Below are 23287 nucleotides of genomic sequence, written 5' to 3' on the forward strand. Positions count from 1 at the left end.
TGTATGGAAATTTCAAATTTTTTTATTGATTGCAGCCTACTTTTTAATTGTTAAATTTCTTAATTCACTGTTTTGTTTCCATCGACACTCTTTCGTGGTACATTATGACTTACTGCCATTTTCCTCGAAAATAATAAAAAATATCAAGGCAGTATGTTGAGTTACTTCCTTATTCCCTGATAATTTTTAAATAAAGGTAAACGAATTGAAAAAAAATATGTATTAAAGAAAATATCAATAAATTGACACATTTATCAAAAAAATATGAGAAGAAAGCATTAAGGCAATTAATATACTTAATGTATACATGCAAAAAGTCCAGAATACCATAAACAATCAAGTATTTTTTCCACATTAATTAACACAATACACAATTAGCGCAAACAAATCAATTAAAAAGACAAAACAAAATAATGGTAAAGAACGATGTTGGTGACGGCTGTTTCGTGTAGCCATCACATCCTCAGAACAAGCCGCCGTAGAATTTGGATATCAATACAAAATTATTATGAAGAACAATATCAATACCAAGTTGTTGAATTAATATACGGTCACTTACTTCAAAGGATACCATGGAAACGATAGTGAAATTAATACAAAATATCGTTTAATCACTTTCTAACTCATCTGATGCGTCATCTCTTACCTTATGAGAATGTTCAAGAAAAGTATCGTTTGAAGTAAGTGACCGATAAAAATTATGATAAGCTTTCGGAATGAGAGTGTTCGTATAACGATAAGAAATCTTTCAATTTAGCCCTATCAATCTTTTGTTTCTCGCTATATATATTGCAGCATGTGCTGCAACAGGTAAAACAATTTGCTCAAAATTTCTACCTCTTGTTCGTCTTTGAATTAAGATGGTCAATGGATCCTGCGTGTGTGTGTATTTAATACACACACCTGTTGGATTTTTTTATAGATGGCTTAGGTACTTAAGTTAGATGCTCAAATTATTTTTTCCACGAGACGGAGCGATAATCTTAGGAATTTTATGAACTATCTACCTACTTAAGGTCAGTTTTCTAAATAATGATTACTGCGGATATATTATGCGAATGTTATGAAACTATATTATAATATATTGGAAAACTCGTTTTTAAGATAAGCTTGTTTTGTATTTCAACAGGTCGCATTACATACACCAGGAGATGTGCCAAGATTGTCACAGAATTACGTTGTAGTTCCTCTTAGCCAATATGTTATAATTGGTATGAAGCCTAACATGTTGACTGCATCGGATGTATTAATAGATTATGACCCAAAGAAGTATGTATATATGGTATTCTTATTCGGGATTGTGATTCGGGGCAGATATATATTGATATAGAGAGAGGGGTCTAAGTCGGAGGGGTTGTTTTGACTTTAGTTAAAACCACAGATTCGGGGCATATTACGGATGACATAGTGTTTTATTTTTTATGCACTAGTTAATAAGACTATGCTTGGTACCTACTATGTAGTGTCTCGGTTTAGAGACTCGCTTCTACGTCGATTCCTGGGGCTCCTTTAGCCGGCTCTCACATCGAAACTCGCCTCGTCTGCCGCACAGCCATAAATCAATCCTTCCAAGAACGTCGATTCGGGGTTGCATATGATGACCGCGCAGATCTACCTATCGACATTCGCACGTAACCTTCGAAACGTATAGATATTTGGATGCTGCGATCGGCGAGCCGGTATAGGAATGATCAATTTGTAGGTGTTTGTATGCGTCCTGGCATCTTCGACTCGCGGTCCGAAAAGAATGCAACTTGTCGGTTGCAAAAGCATTGAATTATTACATTTTTTCTTGTTGTGTTACACAACAGTTAGGTAGATAAAAATTTACCTGACGGTTCCGCATTCTTTGGTCGTTTTGTTTCAAAGTTACAAATATTAATACTTGTTATTTTATAAGAGTTACAGATTTATTCCCTAATTCTGTTGATTACAGGGTTTTTGATGGGGGATTTAGACTTATATTACGCTAATTTATATCAATATATATATATAATTATCTTGACGAATCATGCACAATTATGAGATTTATATTATTTTGGTTATATTGTATACTATGTATTACATTTATTTAGTAAACTTACCGATATGTATATACTTTTTGAGATAAAAATAACAAAAGATTGCACATTACATTATATAGTAAAGCTACAGTATCAAAATGAGTAACACAAAAATAATGAGAACTGCGATACCATCTGGGTGTGGTTTTGAAAAAGTACGATTCTTAAGTGTGGGAAATATGGGGTAGGAATACTTAAACACGTATAAATGATGATATTATTTTCAATATGCATGTCTGTATCATGATATTATGCATTAATGATTAATACCTATTTGTCATATAAATGCAACGCGTATTAAATATTGGTAATATTTGAGAACATTCAGGGGGGTTTGTATTTATTGCGTTTTATGGCTTGCTAGATATAAAAGATAATATATAATTTATTTACAAAAAAACTCTTGTTGTACATTATACCTAATATAATGTACAACGAACGACAGTAGGAAATGGTGGAAAAAGTGTTATTGATAATAATATTTTATTCAGGGAACTCAAAGATAACAGAGGGAACTGAAATACCTAACGGGTGTGGAGAAGCAGACAACCGATCTCGAGTGCGGAAGAATACGGGATAAACTTAAGCACGTGTCAAGAATGCGTCATGCGTCGAATACTGACAAGTGACAACTGCTCTCGGTTTATGCAATGACGCTCATTTAATATTAGTGTATTGAAGGTTGCAACTATTGCACGTCCACTATGCGTGGTTTATTTTCGTAGGACACTCGCACATTCAAAACCCTGCGTCAAAATGTACTATATTGGGATATAGCCTATCGGAATTCTATTTATTAATCTGTTCTGTGGTTTTCTTACTCAATGTATTGTTTACAGGAGAAACTGCTTTTTCCCGTATGAACGACAGCTCAGATATTTTAAGCATTACTCAAGGGATAACTGTCTTTCAGAGTGTATATCAAATTACACCGTCCACGTATGTGGATGTGCACAGTTTTTCATGCCAAGTAAGTATTTATTGCACAAATTGGAATACACCTCTGTTACTTTCATTTCAAAATTGCATTCAGGGTCGTGTATTAAGAAAATCATTAAAATAAAATTTATTTACAAATTTTTTCATAAAGTTTATCTCAAAGCTTGTTGAATGCATATTACATGTCGTAAACACCTTTTTTATAAGCAATGGTGACCTTTTGCATTATTTTGCCATAAATAATTTCTTAGGAAATTTCAATTTACATTCAAATTTCTTAATAAACATTGTCTTTGATAATATAGCACCCACGATGGCCGCGTGGCTTAAGCGGCGGTCTATAGTGTCGAGGGTCCCATGTTCGAATCCTGGGTCTGGCAAGTACACATATTGTTTTTAAATTTGTGTATGAGTCAGAGTAGCTGCGGTAATAAAAACAAGTATATCGGCGGCTTGAGGATGTAGCGGCCGATGGAAAAGTGTTCCGGAAATGCGTTGACTCATTAGCTCTGGGGCGTTTATAAACAAAATATAAAGGCCCCTTTATTCGAATACGAAGGCCTCCTATATCGAGCGCGACACCGATATCCCGTCTGAAACGGGCCTAACGCGCGTATAATCAGAACATATGACAGCCATCTTACTTTTATTTTATGCATGATGTTGGATGCATTTGGTTAAATTTCTTTTCATTTTTGTTGATCGTGAAAATTCGTACAGCAATCATGTTCCACTCTGAGAAGCATAGTTGGGTCGACACCTCGCGCAGGCGGGCGGAGCACTGCCAAAATAATTGTCATTTAAGCTGAATTTACTATAATACAGTACTATGTACAATAAAATTAATAAATGATAATGTGTAATAATATCCGAGTGTAATACCTACTAACTGTGCCCTAACGATATTGTCATTAATCAGAAATGACGAACGGATAGAAAACCGAACTCTCTTTCTCTCTATAACTTGAAGTCGGTAATAATTTATTTAATGCTCTTAATATTTTTCTGTTAATCATAATAATATGCCCAACTCTGCGTGGAAATATACCATTTCTACTCCTATCCTATTTTTTTTTTTTTTTTGAATTTGCACAAAGTATATGCAAATCGTCTTTCAACACAAAACCGAAATGAAAGACCCCCTAGCATTTTATTTTCGGTTTCAGCTCGAAATGTATCATTGTGTATTTGTGATAGATAATACGAACCTTTCTATTTTGAGATGTGGTTTCAACAGTATAGCGCTACTCATCATTACGATAACCGCAATCGTTGACATCAAAATTTGGCGATAAGTTAATTTCGAGAAATGGAAATGTCAATTTGGCCTCCAAGGTCTTGCGATTTGACACCTCCGGATTATTTACTGTGGGTATACATAAAGTCACTGGTTTATGATGATAAACCAGCAACAATTGACACTTTCGAAGTCAACATTGTTCGTATTATTCGTGATATACGGTCAGCAGTGCTCTTAAAGGTAACCCAAATCGGACGGCCTTAATGCGCGACGTCAAGAATAGTCGCAGTGGCAATATGCCCGAAATCATTTTCAAATGTAATTGTCATTTATTTATCTTTCGAATAAAAAACATCGAATAAAGATAAATTTTTTGTGTTATTTTTTACAATTTAAAGTTATACCGGGTGTAAAAAATATCATATATTGACTTATATGCGGTCGATAGTTTAAGTAACAAGTGCATTTACCCGAAAAGGGAAAGGATGTGTAGTTCGGTTACATGTAAATTGTACGTAAAACATTTCAATGTGTCACAGTTCGCCGTGAGGTTTCTTATCGGATAGAGATGATCGTATACTATACGGTCTCCAATTTTATTAGATTCAATTTTCTTAGCTGATTTTGGCAACATTAATGCATTCAAGAATGAAAACCTAACCTAACATAACAACCTAATATATCGGCTATTTTCAAAATTTGTTTTGCTGCTGGCTTCCTGTAAAGTGTAAACCGACTGGAACCGTGTTTTATTTAGAGATGAATTTTATATCATTATTATACGACCCAGAGAGGTTGGACGGCCTTTAATGTACGGCCATATATTTCCGATACAACATTTCACGGCGAATTGTGATACGGCGAACTGCATACGTACAAGTTTCCGGACACGGTGTAATTCTAGTCCCATCTGACGTAGACCCTTTCTCGGATTTTTTTTTCTAATAGTGTATTTTCTGAGGTATTTCAAAATTATGTATCCATTATTTAACCATTTTTTATAGGAGCTTCCGAAACACCGATTTGTGGGCCTGGACATCATGAATGTGTTAATCATATAGAAGGTACTTATTCTTTCATAATTATCTGTGAGCAAAAGGGAGATATGTCTAAAACATTAATAGTATGGAGAGTCAAAAGAAGAAATTTAGTTTTTGACAATTTTGTATGAGAACGTGTATGTCTCTCTGTGCAATTCATGCGGATCGATCTGACTCATCCTCTTTCGTCTTTATCCAAAATATATTATGATTAATTTTGCATTTATATACCTAACTATTTTTATTCAGGCGTATTTCTCTATTCCACATATAACTATTACTGGTGTCTTTTCATTATCATATATATTAAAATCGTTAAGGGTAGTTTTCAATATTTATATCTATATCTAATAATATACAAATTAATGTTTGTTTGTCTGTCTGTCCCGTATGCGTTCCTATACCATTCATCCGAATGCGATGAAACTTTGGTGAATTGTTGTGTGCACACCCACGGTGGTTTCTGAATTAGTACAACCATCTTCTTCTTCTATTCTATCTCCTTCTATTTGTATGTGTCCCTATACCATTCATCCGATTGCAATGAAACTTTAGTCAGATGTTGTGCGTTCACCCGCAAAGTTTTTTGAATTAGTAGGTACAACCATCTTCTTCTTCTTCTTCTTCTTCTTCTTCTATTCGTGTGCGTTCCTTTACCATTCATCCGATTGTAATGAAACTTTGGTCAGTTGTTGTACGCACGCCCGTGAAGGTTTCTAAATTACTACAACTATCTTCTTCTTCTTCTATTCTATTTTCTTCTATTCGTATGCGTTTCTATACCAAAGTTGGAAAATCCATGCTTCTCACATTGACAAATGTATGTGGCCTGCTTACGCGTTGGAAAACCTTCTGATTTATTCGTGTACGCACCAGACGGAAAAACAAAAAATATTGTGTATCCAAAAGCACTTCAATAAATAGAATTAAAACATAAACACTTTCTTTCTTTGAGTGGCATTGCAATGCATGCCTGGTACTCGCTACTATTATATAAAATTTAAAAAGTATTATTCTGATAGTCTTTTTATTCAAGATTTAAAAAAAATACTATATAATGTCACATTTAATGTCATTTGTACACTGTAAACCATGTACACGGTACAACTGACCCGATACTGGTCTAAGCTGATGTCAGCGATAATTCGCTGGTTTGTTAATGTAAGGAAAATTTGAGAAAAATAGTTTGATACATTCGTGTTGAGGTAACGACTGTTTTGAGTGAACGAGAAATGACTGTAGGTACATACCTGCGATTAAAATTGGATTTTTAAAAGTTTGTAAGTAATATAATCATAATTTGTTCCACTGTTTCAGATGAATTGCTGATGAGAGATATTAGGAAAGGCCTGCAACTCAAAAGAATGAAGAACGGTGAAGAGACTGTTGAAGAAAGACTAGCCCGCCTTGAAAAAAATAAAGTCGCCAAAATGTGCCAATGCCTTCCTGGTTGTACATCCATCGCATATGATGTAGAGACATCAATAAATACTATTAACCTGCTGGAATATCTACGTGCAACTAGTCATACGGATGTGGAATCGGCAAAAAACAAGTGACGTCTCTTCAATATTCCCTTTATATTATAATTCCTAATACTCCGCAAACATAATATATTAGAAGGCGATATTTAATTATATTTGTTGTTATTAACATATAATTAATGTACAACAAATAATAGAAAATGGTTAAAAATAATTAAATACACGCATATCTGGAATGCTACTTATTTTACAAAAATTAATTCTATGATTAGAAATCAGTGGCGAAGGATGGATGTAGGCTGTTCAGATCCGACATAAATAGTGACTACACATTTTCAATCAAACGTATTTGTTTTCGTAGTGGTTTAAGCAGGGTTGAATACAATTTTGAAAACTAGCCAGCACCATCTGAAAATTCTATTATTAGTTCAATAAAAAACTAATGAGTATGACTGATAAAGTTTAATATGGACTATTTAAGTATGTCAAATCTTAAAAGCCTACCTCCACTCTTAGCCACAGTCAGATATATATATGCACCTACTAAAAATTAAAATCGAACGTTCAAATTTAATTATCATTTTTTTTATTTCGGGATTGAAAATTTGCATGTTTTTCCTTGTACCATTTTTTTTTAATTAATTTGACAATTCAGGAAATTTTATTTTAAAGAATTTAAAATTGGCTTTAAGTCTTAAGGGCCCACATGCTCAGCGTAGGTCAAAATGGAGCTTTTATGGTTTTTCAGAGCATAACCCTGGAGATTCCTTAAACGTTGTAGATAATCTATTTATATAATTTTGAAGCCTTATTATCCTTTTTAAACATTTTGATGACTGCATAAAGTATTTTTATTACATACAAATAGTATTCGTTTAAACCCCTCGCTCTAATGTTTTAGAATATAGTCATATTTCAATACATCCGTGTGCAGTGGTGTTAAGATTTTTTGGATTTATTAATTTTTAAACGCATTTACAAAATCATTTGTAAAATTAATGTTAACATTATATAGTGACGTATTTACGACAAAAAAATATATTTTATAATTTTCGTGATCCCAGATTTGACAAGAATTAGGCATTTTATTATTCAAAAAATGGGCACGATTAACACATTTGAAGATAATTCCAAAGATACTGATTATAAGCTATGTCTTTGAACATTCAAATGTGATAAACATCCTACGAATAATGTTTGCTTTATAATAATTATTGACCTAAGAATAAGGTAGTATTTTTTTGAAATACGCCATTTCTATTGGCATTTTCTAGTGGCTAAGCTACAACATAAATAGCCGTAAGTAGGGAGTAAGATCATGTTAAGGGGGGACAGGCTCGGCGTAGGTCATAATTGAGTTTTCATTGTATTTTCAAACCATGATCCTGGACACTCCTTAAACGTTGTAGATAATCTATTTATTAAGTAGCCATAAATTGACAAACTATAATTGAAGTAGGGAGTAAAATGATATTGACACGCGTATTTGAACATGTACCGTTTAAAAAAAAATAAAAAATAAATCGGTTAGGTACATGTTCAAACACGCGCGTTAACATAATTTACTCCCTACTTTAATTATAGTTTGTCAATTTATGGCTACTGCCGTATGTTGTAGTTTAACCACTGGGGAATGCCAAAAGAAATGGCGTATTTAAAAAAAAACACTACCTTATTCTTAGGTCAATAATTATTATAAAGCAATCAATATCCGTATGATGTTTATCAAACTTGAATGGTCAAAGACATAGCTTATAATAAGTATCTTTAGAATCATCTTCAAATGTGTTAATCTTGCCGATGTTTTGAATAATAAAATGCCTAATTCTTGTCAAATTTGGGATCACAGAGATTATCAATATAATTTTTTATCGTGAATATTTTACTAAAATTATCTCGTCATAAATTATACTAATGATTTTATAAATGCGTTTAAAAATTAATAAATGTAAAAAATCTTAACACCACTGCACATTCATGTACCGAAATATGACTATATTCTAAAACATTAGAGCGAGAGGTTTAAAAGAATACTATTTTATGTAACAAAAATACTTTATGCAGCCATCAAATGTTTAAAATAAATATAAAAGATAATAAGGCTTCAAAATTATATAAATAGATAATCTACAACGTTTAAGGAGTGTCCAGGATCATGGTTTGAAAATACAATAAAAACTCAATTTTGACCTACGCTGAGCATGTGGGCCGTTAACGCGCGTGTTTGAACATGTACCTAACCGATTTTTTTTAAACATTAGAGCGAGTGGTGTAAAATAATACTATTTTTATCTCTCTGCATAAAATTGTGTAATAATTTATGAATTAAACATCCATAAAGTACATTATTTTTTTAAGAGGTGTCATTTTACCACGTTTTTCTTAGCTCGTATTCTTGTTTGTCCGTTGGTTGTTTATCCAGTACAAATCTTGCAATCGATTTTTAACTAATTTCCCGACTAGCTAGACATTTGAAACTTCTAGAATATATCAGAACACGATGCCAATGCATTTTTTTAAAAATACTTTTAGCCATCTTTAAGTAGAATTGAATTCATTTTCAGTTAATTCTGTTTTGTATGAAAAGTTATTTCGGAAGAAATCCGTAATCCAATCCACTATGGTTGCTAAGGGGGTGGTCCTAGTAACTAAATTATTAATATATACTATGGAAATCAAAATGAAATTTCAGTATTCTAATGTTGCAAAATAGCAAAAAAATGATTTGTTGACAATTGCCTTATTTGTCCTAAATTATAAATAGATACATAGAATTGTCAAGTTTATATGATTCAACAGAAAATTTATAAACGTGGTATATAAAAAGATCTTTTTATCTTGTAATTATTTTGTAGTATATATATAATTATACAACTTAGTGTAATCACCAATTGAAATTCATATTAATATGATGAAGTTTTCAAATATGTTATAAATGAACGACAAAACTACAGATTTTTATAGAATATTGGACTAAAAGGAAAATGACACCGAAATTGCTATTAATATGAGAAAATCATATTATCATTTAAGCGCTGGCTAGACGGCAGCGACTTGCCTGCACTGTATAGTTTGTGCAAACTACTTTTACACCGCTTTACACCGCTCTACAGTTCTCCGGTCCATATACACGGGCTTTACGATACAAACCGGTTCGTGCAGGTAAGCTTATGGTAAAGCATGAGCGTCTAGCCCTCGCTTTAACATATTTAGAGCAGATTTTTTCACTGCAAGCTCAAAGTTTATTTTAGATCGGTATCTTTATGAAAATATTATTCCACTAATTGATAATTGGTAGGTACCTATGTAAATTTCTAGTATGCCTGAAAAAGTGATAAATACTGATGGGTAGGTGATTTTGAAAATTTTACGATAATAGAAAGGATAATATGTATTTTTGGAAGTACTTAATAATCTCTTTTATCATTCTGTATACTTTATAGTTTAGAATTGTTCCGTTGCCTAGGCAGCGAATTTATTATTGTCGGCCGTTTGCAATTCCTTACGTAAACAAATGATTAAACGTCAGATAGTTAGTACTTTAAAAATAGCGATAATCTCGGGGATTCCATGAACCGGAGATGTGCTGTGTTGTGCTCCGGTCCATTTCAAACCCTGGGGTTTCATTATTTACGATCTAGATTCTAGGTATTCTGTGATTATGAAATTGATTGGAATTCCGGAATTGAAAAACCTAGTACCTACGAACTTTATGCCTATAATATTGTTATTGTTTTATTTCTTTTAGCTATACATCATACGAAGATCAGAAAACATCATTTTTGGAAAAAAATGATCTCACACTATTACAAAACGATCTTGGGACACACACAAATAAGACCAGAAAAAATAAAAAGTAAAATAATTTCAATATACCTATACTATTTTTTTTTAATTTTCTCCCAATAGAATAGCACCTAGGAATATCTTAGTAATACAGGAAGGTGGCTCCAGACGATGTGTCAAAGCTTGTCGATTTTTGATGAGTTGAATATAATTCCCTCGCCGAGAATCTAACCTAGAAATCTCGGGCGGCAGGCCAGCGCCTTACGCACTGCATCACGAGAGCCGCCTAACATGAAATAAAAATATATTTCCGAATAATAAGTTCAGTTCACCTGCCCTGGTTTTCATTAAAATCATTTTACAACAAAAAAAAACATTGTATTAAAAATATATAATAAGATGTTTTTATGGGCCTTTCAAGTGTAAATCCTACCCCGGCAATATAATATTTAAAAAATTTATAATAAGTAGGTACCTACTATTTAATTTGAAATATTATTTCACAAAGCTGCGAGATTGCTAGAAGAGTTTTGAAAACTGACAATTAAGTAGTTGTAGAAAGTTATTATTTAAATATATTTAACAAAAAAAAATATTATCATTATACTTATTACTCTTGGATATACATACCAGTTGCTATTTTGCGAGTATTTAAAATTGAGTTAACTTATAATAATTTCTTATTGTATGAAATGGATACATGCATAATATATAAATATTATGACATATTATTATCATAAGGGCTCCCAGTAGTTTATAATATAATATTATGAATTCTTATATATGATGTGGGACAAGTTTTAGGCATTTTGTACACTACCATCAGTAGGTACAAGTTACACATACTTCTAACCTACGCTAATATTTTTTATATTTATCAGATTCAACCTAGGCCTGCTCATTTATTGTCATGTAATAAAATTTATTCGTTTTCAGCATTCAGCTATCTGCTGCGGTTATTTTCTTCAAAGAGCCTGAGTTTATAATGTCCGTTAGATCTGAATTGTATGGACGGACTGATTTCCTTGCCAATTGCGGTGGACTGCTTGGTCTTTGTTGTGGATTTTCCGTACTCAGTTTAATTGAAATAATATACTTTTTGACATTGAGGTAAGTTATACAATTTGTATTTTGACCTATTTATAATACAGCGAATTTTAATGACAGTTTGTAACTATATTTTTGTTTGAATTTATCCACCACGAAAAAAGATAATAATACTAATTAAATGTAGTTCTTCTTCTTCTTCTTCCACGGTGCTACATCCCGGGGTGGGATTTGGCCTCCTCCACAACCGCTCTCCACTCACTCCGGTCTCTCGCCACACTTCTCCAGTTACCGGGTCTTCCTATATGAAGCCAGTCCACTTCTACGGCGTGAGCCCATCTCCTTCTTGGACGGCCTCTGGGTCTCTTCCGTTGGGGTAGCCACTAGGGTAGATCCTTGGTGCTCTAACTTCAGGCATTCTCTCCACATGTCCTGCCCATCGTAGTCTTTGGGACTTACAGTATCTTATGATTGTTTGCTGTTCAATCAGCTCTTCCAACTCGTGGTTCATTTTTATTCTGTAGTTCCCATTTTCCAACGTGGGTCCAAAGATTTTGCAGAGTATTTTGCGCTCGAAGACAGCTAATTTGTTTTCCTCGTTTTGAGTTAAGCACCAAGTCTCACAGCCATATGTGACCACTGGCCTTATAATTGTTTTATAAATTAGAAGTTTACTTCTTCGGCCTAGATTTTTCGACCCCACCAGTCGCTTGCAGGCATGCCAGCATTTATTTCCGGAAATAAGGCGGATTTTTATCTCCTCTGCTGACTTATTTCGGGTATTTAGGCTGGATCCGAGATACGTGAACTTGTCCACCCCTTCATATGCATGCTGTCTTATGTCTATATTCTACAGCGGTACCTGATCGCGTGTGCTGACCATATATTTAGTTTTTGACTGGTTTATTTGCAGCCCAGCGTTTTCTGCTTTTATTTTCATAGTGCCACCATCGTCGATCATCCTCTGTTTGGATCTGCTTGTAATTACTATGTCGTCAGCATAAACGCACATCTGCGCTGTACTGTTATCTACCCATCCTCTTATGTTGGTTTCACGAGCTATGGATTCCACTACAAGGTTAAATACCATAGTGGATAGCGCATCCCCTTGTCTCACACCTGATTCGATTTCGAAGCTTTCAGTTTGCTCATTTTGCACAGTGACAACTGCTTGAGTATCCGTCAGTGTGGTCTTTATTAGCCTTACTAGTTTTAAGGGAATTCCCAGTATTTTTAGGATTTGCAGTTTTCTTAAGCTTCGCAGAAAGCTTGTTTAAAATCAATAAACAGGTAAATGTAGTTACTTATGTTAAATTGCCTAAATTAAAATTACCTGAGGTGCATAAGGAATATATTTTAAATAGTCATTCAAAATCATCGTTAAAAATCACACGGACTATTATTTAATAACATATTATGATGTTTATGTTATTGATACTGAATTATTAATTTTCAGGGCCTGCTCTAATTATAAACGACTAGTCTCCAGAAACTCCAACGACATTCGCGTGAACGAAATGTGATTATAATTATAGTAAATAGCTCTAATAAAATAAGTACTCTATTGTCATTCATATTAATGTAACAAAATTAAAAATGTATTGTTGTTTATATCTGACTAGTTTTTGGATTAATAATGATTACTATAAGGGTTTTTTTTAAAGAAAAAGGTGCCGGAACTCACTTCTTGCCAAGCTTTTTACTAAAGAAAATTATATTTAAATATCATTTAAATGAAATTTCAAGCAGCTTTTTTTATGCCGCAAAGCGCATAGAAATTTTTTTTTTAAACATGTAAAATCTAAAATTAAATAAACAAACAAATACAAATATACATTTAAAGTTGTAAAAACATATATATTTGAACAAAAGTTTATAGTGATTTCCAAAGTTCTCGTATGAAAAATCGTCTCGAGTTTTTTTCTTAGTGTAGTGTCTATGGCCGAATGTCTTCCTCTAAGTAACCAGCGATCAAAGTATTTTCAAGGATCGACAAGTGTCAAAGGTGCCTTGGACTAGTTTGAAGAACAAAAGTGCGAAACTGTTTTGGTCTACACCGAAGCTCTTATTGGGGTAATAATTAGATTCATTTGCAAAAACTCGCGTTCACATTCACTTGAAGAAATGGGAATATAATTTAGAGAATATATCAAACGTAATAGTTTTTCAGGATATGTCTTTTCGAGTATTCCCGAAATCCACGAATCAATTCTTGTTCGTCTAGTTGTAATTTGATTGACATGTTTCTAATTTCCATCCATCCAAATTTAATGTCAACCGATTATCAATATCTTCAGGTTAAAGTACAAAGTACAAACTTAACATCTTTGATATCTAGCATCTTTTTTCAATTGACAATAATAGTTTAGTCGTTTTTATCTGATGACCAGCAATACGGCCAATCATTTTGAGATTCAGGAACATCAACTTATACTGATATTTCTATATTTGTGTCATCGTTTCAGTTATTGTTTTGAACTTTTTATTAACGGGACCGGCGGTTGAGAAGTAACAGGGTATTTTTTCATTTTATAAGTTTGGGTTAAACTGTTACACTAAAAAATAAAACGCACGGGTTGCTTTTATCAGTCGTTGACCGTGATTGACTAATTAAATGGGAACGAGGACGAGTCTACTTCTCACTTGTCGCCACATGAGAGCGCCAGTTTTGAATTCATCCACATTTCACCCGGTACGTAACCATACCATATTTTATTATTTTGACGGATTATATAAATATGAATTGTTATTATGAAAGCGGGAACATTGTTTTTTATACTTAATTGCTTTTGCGTGAAAAAAGGTGCTGGAACGCAGTTACCGCGTTACATGGCAAAAAAGCAAGAAAACAGCTAAAAATATGAAGTTTGTGATATTTAAAAATTCCTAGTTATATGTTTACATTATTATTTATGAAATGATGCAAATCTATAATATTATATGCAGGTATATATTGGTTCATGATTCGGTAGGAATTTTACAACAATGTCGAGAATATGACATTATAGTAATCAGCCTGTAGTCGATCTACTGCAGGATGAAAAGTATTTTTATAATCATATGATATGATGCCATAATTCAGTAAAATTACGAATGGCGACAGGGGGCATAATACAATGTTTTAGCACCAGGGGGGAGTAACAAAAATCATAATGTAAATACAATCTCGTAAAAATCGTAATACAAACGTACTACCTATAAATATAAAGTTCAACTGTGTTCGGTTGCCATTAGCAGATTAAATAAATCGATAACATAATAATAAATTGCATTGCGTTTGCACATTTTTTTAAAGTTAAGAGATTTCGATTTTTTTTATGAACCCATCAGTTTTTATTATAATCATACGAGTATTTCATGATGAAATTTCCTTCAAACTTTTTTCGCTTGCTCCTGATCTGGGAACAAACATTAAACTGATATTTGGTGAAAAATTTAGGATCTATAACAGAATTGAGAGGGTGTAATCCTCGGAATGGATGGCGTTGGTGGGGGGGGGGGGGGCGCCATTTTAGCCGGCTCGTCTGAAATGTGTCGAATACGTCGATGTGACGTCATCATTATTCACAAAACACACGTTGGCACATTGGTCGAATGCGACTTTTTAGTTTGAAAAAAAAATAGTGCTGCTAGCAACAAATCGCATGCGTCTCTGGCTACGAGTCGAAGACGCTAAAACGCACACGCATATCTACGAATTGTTCATTCCTATACCGGATCGCCGGTCATCGAATCCAAATACATATACGTTTCGAGAAGTTGCAAGCGACTGTCGCTAGGTAGATGTGCGCGGTCTTCATATGCAACATCGAAACAATGTTCAGGTTTGCGGCAGACGAGGCGGCTTGTAGGCCAATATCGAACACCCCCCTTGATATCAATTTCACTGAACATGAAGATTAAACTTAAATATTTTATTTTTTACTGAATGTATCTATTTTATCCGTTATCTATATGTAAAAAAATATATAATAATTAAAAATACTTGTAGTTTTTTTTCTAATAGTAAAACACTCTGCTGCTCCGAAAATAAAATTGTTATATACCAAAAATATGTTTTTTTACTTGATTTTTAGTCAACTTTTCAAACTACCTTTTTAGTTGTTTCATTAAAAAAAAATAATAACCCGGAAAATAAACATAATTTAAGTGATAATTACTATATTTTATGCAATTCAAAATAATATTTTAAAATAAACATCAATATTATCTAGAATTTAGATTATATTGTTTTATTCCAACTTTGATATTTATTGACTTTATTATACTTTTCTATCAGATACCCTAGAATAAGTAGGTACCTACTAATATGTACTTACTGAATATTTTTTCTACGTCCATATTTCATAACTTCAATGTTATAATATGTAAAATGTTATAAAAATATACTATTTCAGTGTGAAGTTCCATAGTTTTGCAGTAAAGAGCGTGCAGCGAGCATATTATTGTGTTCACTAGTTTAACATGCACGCTGCACACCCCGCACCGCCAAACGTTGCCACTGAGGCCTTACGCTAAGTACACAATATAGTCGGAGCGGTGCTGAGTAAGAGAAAATGGTACAATGGTCTTGAAGTAACCATTTGCAGTTCCGTAAAAATTATCACATTCCCCCAGCCTAATTTCCGCACACAAGAAAATGCATATCTATATGTCTTGAACCTTTGAACACATACAAGTTAAATTATTCTTCCATTATAAAAATATTGAAAAACATCGGTGTGTGTACTTATGCACGCGCGTTAGAAGTTATACTTCTTTGGCATAACAAAACAAAATAAGCCGTTACCTGAGTCTATTAATCACATTCACAAAATTTATTTATTTATTGATATATAATTTTACTCATAAATAATACTTACATAAACATAGCCTCAAATCTTGATACACAATCTTTACAATGAAAAAAAATATACACTCCAATATAAATAAAGTTTTATGAATATAAATTAGCAGTGTAGAAATATTGGTAATGTTTACAACACGTGCTGTTTACTTGGGTGTATTGAACGACTAACTAAATGACACTAGGCGCATGCGCATGTACCCTCGAACCCGAAATGAATATAATTAAATTAATAAATTGTGTTGCATCGGCGCGCGCAACTCGTCACACGCCAAAAATACACTCTGATCTGTTTTCCCAAATGCACCAAAAGAAGTATAACTTCAAAAATAGATTTGTATTCACTTTTTCCACTATCGTTCACCTGCAAGATGCCGGTGACAGCATCAAAATATTCAGTCAAGTATTACCTATTAACCCTGCCGAAATCAGGAGCTGATATCTTCTACATTTGGTTACATTTTAACGGTAACTTGAGTATCATTGGACAATTATAATATTAATTTAGACGTCACTCATCAAATTCTTTAAATACACCACCTCGTGCCATATAATGACACTTATTACGCACCACGTTAAGTAGTGGAAATATACGATCGTTTTGTTTGACAGTGAATTTGATACAAATCTTTTCAATGAAAAATCCAATATCCGCTATTACACATTTTAATCCGCCAAAGACGCCAACATGAAGCAACTTCACTAAAACTAGTGAGAAATTCGCTATACCAACAACACAAAGATATGACATGGAAGCCCTTAAAACTAAAGAATAGATTCCGTGATTACCGTTTGTGATAAACACTGTTCCTTCAGTAAAACTGTTAAATATCGGGTGGGAATTAATCGAACATTGAAATAATCAAAATTCACAAAAAAAAATAACTTATTAGTTTTCACATAATTATATTAAATGATTTCACAAATAAATAAATGAAATCACATAAAATAGTTTGTTTCACAAACAAAAATCATAAATCCTCATTGAAAATTTAAGTTGACTAAATTTTGACAACTGCACACATTGGTAAAATTGTTTTCACCGATAAATAATATATCGCACAAAAAAAAAGACATAAAATCACAAGTATCAAAGTAATAATTGTAGCGGCAATACCATTGTAATGAGAAGGCCATATTATATGATTAGGGACAAAGAAAATATATGTAAACTAGGGTTCATTTCAGTCCTCCTCCAAAGAGTCCCACTGGACTCTGTTTTTGGCTATTTGTAGCCAATTTCGTGGCCTGCTGTTTTTATGATGTCCTCTTACCATCTCGCATGGGGTCTTCCTCTATAGCGTTTCCCTTTTGGGCCGTTCCATGAAGTAATTATTTTTGTCCATCTCTCATCTTGTAGTCGCGCTACATGACCCGCCCATTTCCATTTAAGTTATGTTTTTTCATTTAAGTTAAGTATGCTAAATATCAACAAAAGACAAAAAATAAGACACAAAAAAAAAATAAGAAATATTTCAAAAGCCACAGACGCTCTAATCCATGCTCAAAAACTAATTGCCTATTATGGCAAAATATTGTTTGAAATCATTAAACCTATTTTTCTTAGTGTTTGTATTCATTTACGATTAATTATTTACAGTAGTATTATAGATACGTGAATACTAGTTTTTCCATAGTGCAAATCGATCATTTGACAAATGACAGGATATGACGAAAATCTTTTTAATTGTTGTCAGCGCTTTGTGAAAACAGTCTATTCAATTGTGCGAATATATATTCCCCTTAAATATCCCGGGGTAAACCTACATCATAGATTAAACTGGACACCACGATCAATACAAGCCAGACGAAAGAAGTAAGTATAAATACCTACATAGTAAAAATGGTAACGATGGCCGCGATGCTTAAGCGTTGGCCTTTGGCGTCGTGGGCCCCAGTTTCGAATCCTGGGTAAGTACACATATTGTTTTTCAATTTGTGTATGAGCCAGAATATGGACCTACTAGGTTGAGCAAATGGCTGACATCCATTTCTCGTAAAAAATACAAACCTTCACTATGTGGAGGCGCATATGATCCTATTAGGATCGGACATGGTCGGAAAAAAATGGTAATTGACTACATGATTTTTTCCCGTTAATGTAAACAAAAATAAATAATTACTTAATATTTTTTCTATAAAATATGCAAAGCCCGTTAGTCCAAAATTTATATCATGAATGACAGGTGAGGGTAAAACGCATCGATTTATATTCATTACCTCTTTTCCAGTGCTCTCCTTGAGTCTTCGAATGCGCACTTGCAGAGCCACCGGTGTGAATTAACAGAAACAGGGAAAAATGAGTGAATCGAGGATAAATAACTTACCTAAAATGTTATTAAAATTGTAATTGAAACCGCCAATTAGTATAATATTAGGTCAGTGATAAAAACCATACGGATAGCTCATTAGGTACATTTTTGAAATACTGATTAAATGTTTACAATTCATTATAACAAAATATCTCTCTGTTATATATTATTATAATTTATAACTTTTACTCCATAAAATGAATCGTGTCATAAAGTGTGTGACTATGCCATATTAAAAGTTTATTCTGTTTTGAAAAAGTCCATTGTTTATGTTAATTTTCAATAAGTTTCTTATCATGTTTTCAAAATGAAGTTATACATTATTAGGCGGTATGATAAAACTACTAAAACTATTTTATAATATCGTTAGCCATTCAAAATCCATGCGTCGTTTTATTTTGTAAACAAACCTCATACATCCATAACAACTTTATGTTCAAGATACTGTAAAAACCGTCTAATTTTTATTTTAAATAATTAAACATTCAAAAGATGAGAAGGAAAATAATTTCTCCATACAGAATGACAAGGATTGGTAGGTATTTAGAGGTTAACAGATTTTTTCGTTGTATGAATATAACTTAGGAAGTATTTTTGGAATATAATTAGTACTAGTAGGTACACTGGCGTATTTATAAAAGTCTCATTTTTGACCAGAATGAGATTTATGAGTTTTAAAAGAGAGAATATTTGAAAGATAATTTCATAATTTTTCATACTCATAATTTAATTCAACATCAAACGGAATTCATTTTATAATATTTTTGTCGTGACTCCCGACTTATTAATTATATCCGTCTCTATCTGAATTTTCAGATGATAAAATAAGAATTTATTATCTCTAGCATATTTTGAGAATCTCCAATGGTTACTATTTTATTTACATTTGACGAAGATTGTTAATTTGTTCTTCTTTGTATAGGTACTGGAAAATTCGTGATCTATTATAACCGACCATGTTAATTAACATAATATTAACATTACGTCAATTGAATATCAGGTTTAGTAAATTTAGTTAAAAAAAAGTTCATTTATTTTTATTTATGAATATTTTATCACACAATTCCCATTTTTTTCGGTATTCCGGTTTTTATTTACGAATCACTATTATTAATAATAATTATAGTGCCACCCAACTGCATCTCGAATAATATATATGATTATATTAATTAGTTTTATGATTACTAATACAACAATCTTCAAATTTAATATTATAAAGGCGAATTAATGAAAATTTATTACAATTGCAGCTGTTTCCAGCAAAATGAATGGATATAAAATATGTCTGTAGAAAATATGAAATAGAAGTGAAGAAAGAGTCGGTTGTTATTCCATAGCTGCGAACAATTCACATGTTGTTTCTAAAACAAATATATATATTATTTAGAATGAAGGCATCTAGGCATCCGCGCTTGAAATGGAAAATTTTACAAACGGGAGCGCTTGATAATTTTACGAAAATATTAACATACATATCTAATTTTATGTGTATTTTATAAAAATAAGTGTGTTAGATTTTTTTGTTATATGGCTTATCTAGCTCAGATGGTCAAATTATTTTTCCACGAGACAGAGCAAAATTTTTGGAGATTTTATGAACCGGAACGGCGCTCAGGTGCGTTCCGGCCCATTTCGTGTCCTGGAAGGCATATACCTATTTTGTTGGCCGAATGGGCAACAAGCAATTTTCATTTAAGATACATCGTCTAGAGTCTAGACTCTATAATGTGGTAAGTGATGCCTTGGCGAGTTACCGAAATTGACCGAATTATTGGAATGCTTCACACAACAATAGCATCAAACGGTGATCTGACTGGAACGTGTTTCACAGGAGAGCAAAAATAAAGTTTTGAAACCGGCTAGGCCAGAATTTCAAATAAAAATTTTGATAACTTTATATTATAATCAGTATTCGTTATAAATATAACCCGCTTAGGAGAAAAACGGTTTTACCTTTTTATACTCTTAAAATTCTTTCAATTGATGTAACATTAAAATAAAAATAACATAGATTACCATGTTCAGTTCTAAGTTGAGCATATGGGCCTCTCTGGGTGTAGGTTGAATTAGAAAATTTTTGATGTTACTAGAAATGAACTTTAACCGGCTCTAACATCTAAACTCGCCTCGTTTGCCGCACAACTATAAATCAAACCTTCAATGAACGTCGATACGGTGTTGCCAGGGAACTCAGAAATAATTATTATCTGTTCTGCGGGTGTTGCATTATATGAAAACCGAGCAGATCTACCTAGCGACAGTCTTACGTAAACTTAGAAACGTATAGATATTTAGATGCGGCGATCGGCGAGCCTGTATAGGAATGACCAATTTGTAGGCGTTTGTATGCGTCCTGGCGTCTTCGACTCATAGTCCGAGAAGCATGCAACTTGTCGATTGCAACAGTAGATGTTTTTTTCAAACTAAAAAGTCGCATTCGACCAATCTGCAGAGCTCCATTTGTCAACGTGTGTTTTGAGAATAGCGATGAAGTCACATTAACGTATTCGACACGTTTCAGGTGAGGCGAGTTTTGACGTGAGAGCCGGCTTAGTTATTTGTTAAACCCATTATGCCAATACATTGGGTACAAACGGACATTGAAAAATATATCGATATAAATATACTATATACTTTATTTATTTTCTCCAAATATTAAATTGTACAGTGAATAATACATTCTAGATATATGATGATTTCATTGTGGTTCATATTTTTCTAGTTATCTTTTATTATTATTATTTGTTTTTCTTCTGTGTAATTTACCTCGTATATATATACGAAAAAACTACAACTGCATGCTCATGATAATAACGACCAGTTAAATCAAATATATTTAATAATTAACTATTTTTTCGCAAGGGAAAATGATGATGGAGAAATGGATAAAAAGAAAATAAAGGGCCACTTAGATGTAGAGAATGTGGGACTGGATCCTATACGAAAAGGGCAAGAAGAAAAATGTTGTACAATTATTTCAAGGAATATTCTTCAAACAAAAAACGTCTTCACGGTCTGCAGTACTTAAGAGAAGATGATAGACCGAGAACAGAAAGGTATATTCGTCTATTAGGTATATTAGTCTAACATGATGACTGCGTCAGATGCACTTATAAATAATTATGAACCACAAAGTAGGTATTGCAATTTAGTATCGAAATTTCAATCTCAGAATTTGAAGATTAGTATTTTTCAATCTCGGGATATTTGCGTCATAGATCCATATTTTTTTATCTCTTTCTTAATAAAATATCGTACATAAATTGTCAACTTGATATTATGTTAATTTTGTTTTATATTATGTTTATTTAGGAAATGAGACAAAGGTAATAAACAATGCACCAATTTAAACCTACGTTTTACAATCAATTTAAAAATATGATTGTGAACATTGAAGTTTTTACGATAAGTATAGTTAACGAAAGAAAAATATAACTTTATAAGTGTAATCTTGCAGATTTTCTATTAGCCAAAGGTTTAAGGCAAGGCGGCACGTTCTCACCCAAACTATTTACCATGACTTTGGAAGATGTAATCAAGCAATCAAAAGATAAATACGACAGTATTGCTATCAGTGCACATTGTAACAGTTTTCTCATCGCAAGATAGTACGCAAAGCATTAGAGTCCAGTCGGGCAAGGCGGCCTAAAACCAGGACGTTAGTTGTTAATTTATTTTTATTTTATATCATTCACAAAAAATATAAATCAAAGATATCGTCGGTATAGTGGCAGAAGACGATAAGTCAAAAATTGGCTGATTTGAGTTATGAATGCAGAACGATAAAGCTTAACACGCTCTATCGTCTGAAAAAACAAGCTCCGCCAAAGTCCATGTAGTTTTGACATAATTTAAAGAATTCAATACGTATTAAGTCACTTTCTTTCATACTTCATAGTGGCAAATAACAATAAGATGACTTAACGTTATTTGGCTTCAAGCTTCTCGTCACTTGTCCGTCATTTATATTGACTTATTGTCTATGCCACATACAGCTTGCAACCATTTGACAGTTGGTTCTGAATGTTGACATTTTGCGCGTATTTATATATCTCATATTTTCTACAATTGTGCTTGTAATCTATTGTATAATCGTTTTTATCGACGAGTATAATTTAAGATTGGAAAATATTATGTTTCTGTATGGGCAACAGAATAAAATAAGGGAGCATGTAAAAGGTAAGCAACTTAATTCAAGATAACCTCAAATTGAAGTTTGTTCTACAATTATTGATTATTTGTGTACTGATATCACGTTTCTATGGCGTATTTTTATGTAATCGGAAAGACATCCTTACTAACGCATATGTTTTATTTATATTTTAGATGATGCACACCAAAGTGATGTTGTGGATACTGGATGGAGACAATATTAATAATGTCTGGGACTCACAATTGTACTCGGTCAAAACCAAATGCCGCCTATTTGACGCTTGCATTCTTACGGTGTTGCTTTACGGTAGCGAATCATGGCACCTTACGAAGGCTCAGAGCAACCGTATACTGAGCTTCGAAAACAGATGTTTGCGA

The 23287-nt window shown here is 32.8% G+C and overlaps 2 protein-coding genes across 2 annotated transcripts in view; one reads left to right on the plus strand and one right to left on the minus strand.

Moving 5' to 3' along the window:
• The window catches only part of LOC147068265 (pickpocket protein 28-like), a 50411-nt gene extending 36120 nt beyond the window's left edge, over positions 1-14291 (plus strand). Inside the window, exons 9-15 of the mRNA XM_085952681.1 lie at positions 1130-1269; positions 2903-3033; positions 5247-5306; positions 6600-6837; positions 10515-10622; positions 11489-11662; positions 13056-14291. Coding sequence (XP_085808807.1) covers positions 1130-1269; positions 2903-3033; positions 5247-5306; positions 6600-6837; positions 10515-10622; positions 11489-11662; positions 13056-13122 — 918 coding nt within the window. The 3' untranslated portion in view covers positions 13123-14291. The remainder of the gene's footprint in view (positions 1-1129; positions 1270-2902; positions 3034-5246; positions 5307-6599; positions 6838-10514; positions 10623-11488; positions 11663-13055) is intronic.
• LOC147068264 (maltase A1-like) overlaps positions 1-20908 on the minus strand; it is a 79857-nt gene extending 58949 nt beyond the window's left edge. Inside the window, exon 1 of the mRNA XM_085952683.1 lies at positions 20774-20908. The gene's annotated coding sequence lies outside the window, so the exon portion shown is untranslated. The remainder of the gene's footprint in view (positions 1-20773) is intronic.
• Between the last annotated feature and the right edge of the window lie 2379 nt (positions 20909-23287).

The sequence above is a fragment of the Rhyacophila brunnea genome, unplaced genomic scaffold, assembly GCF_057557595.1.
Source record: "Rhyacophila brunnea isolate RB1 unplaced genomic scaffold, BYU_Rbru_1.0 scaffold_3, whole genome shotgun sequence".
NCBI classification, from domain to species: Eukaryota; Metazoa; Arthropoda; class Insecta; order Trichoptera; family Rhyacophilidae; genus Rhyacophila; species Rhyacophila brunnea.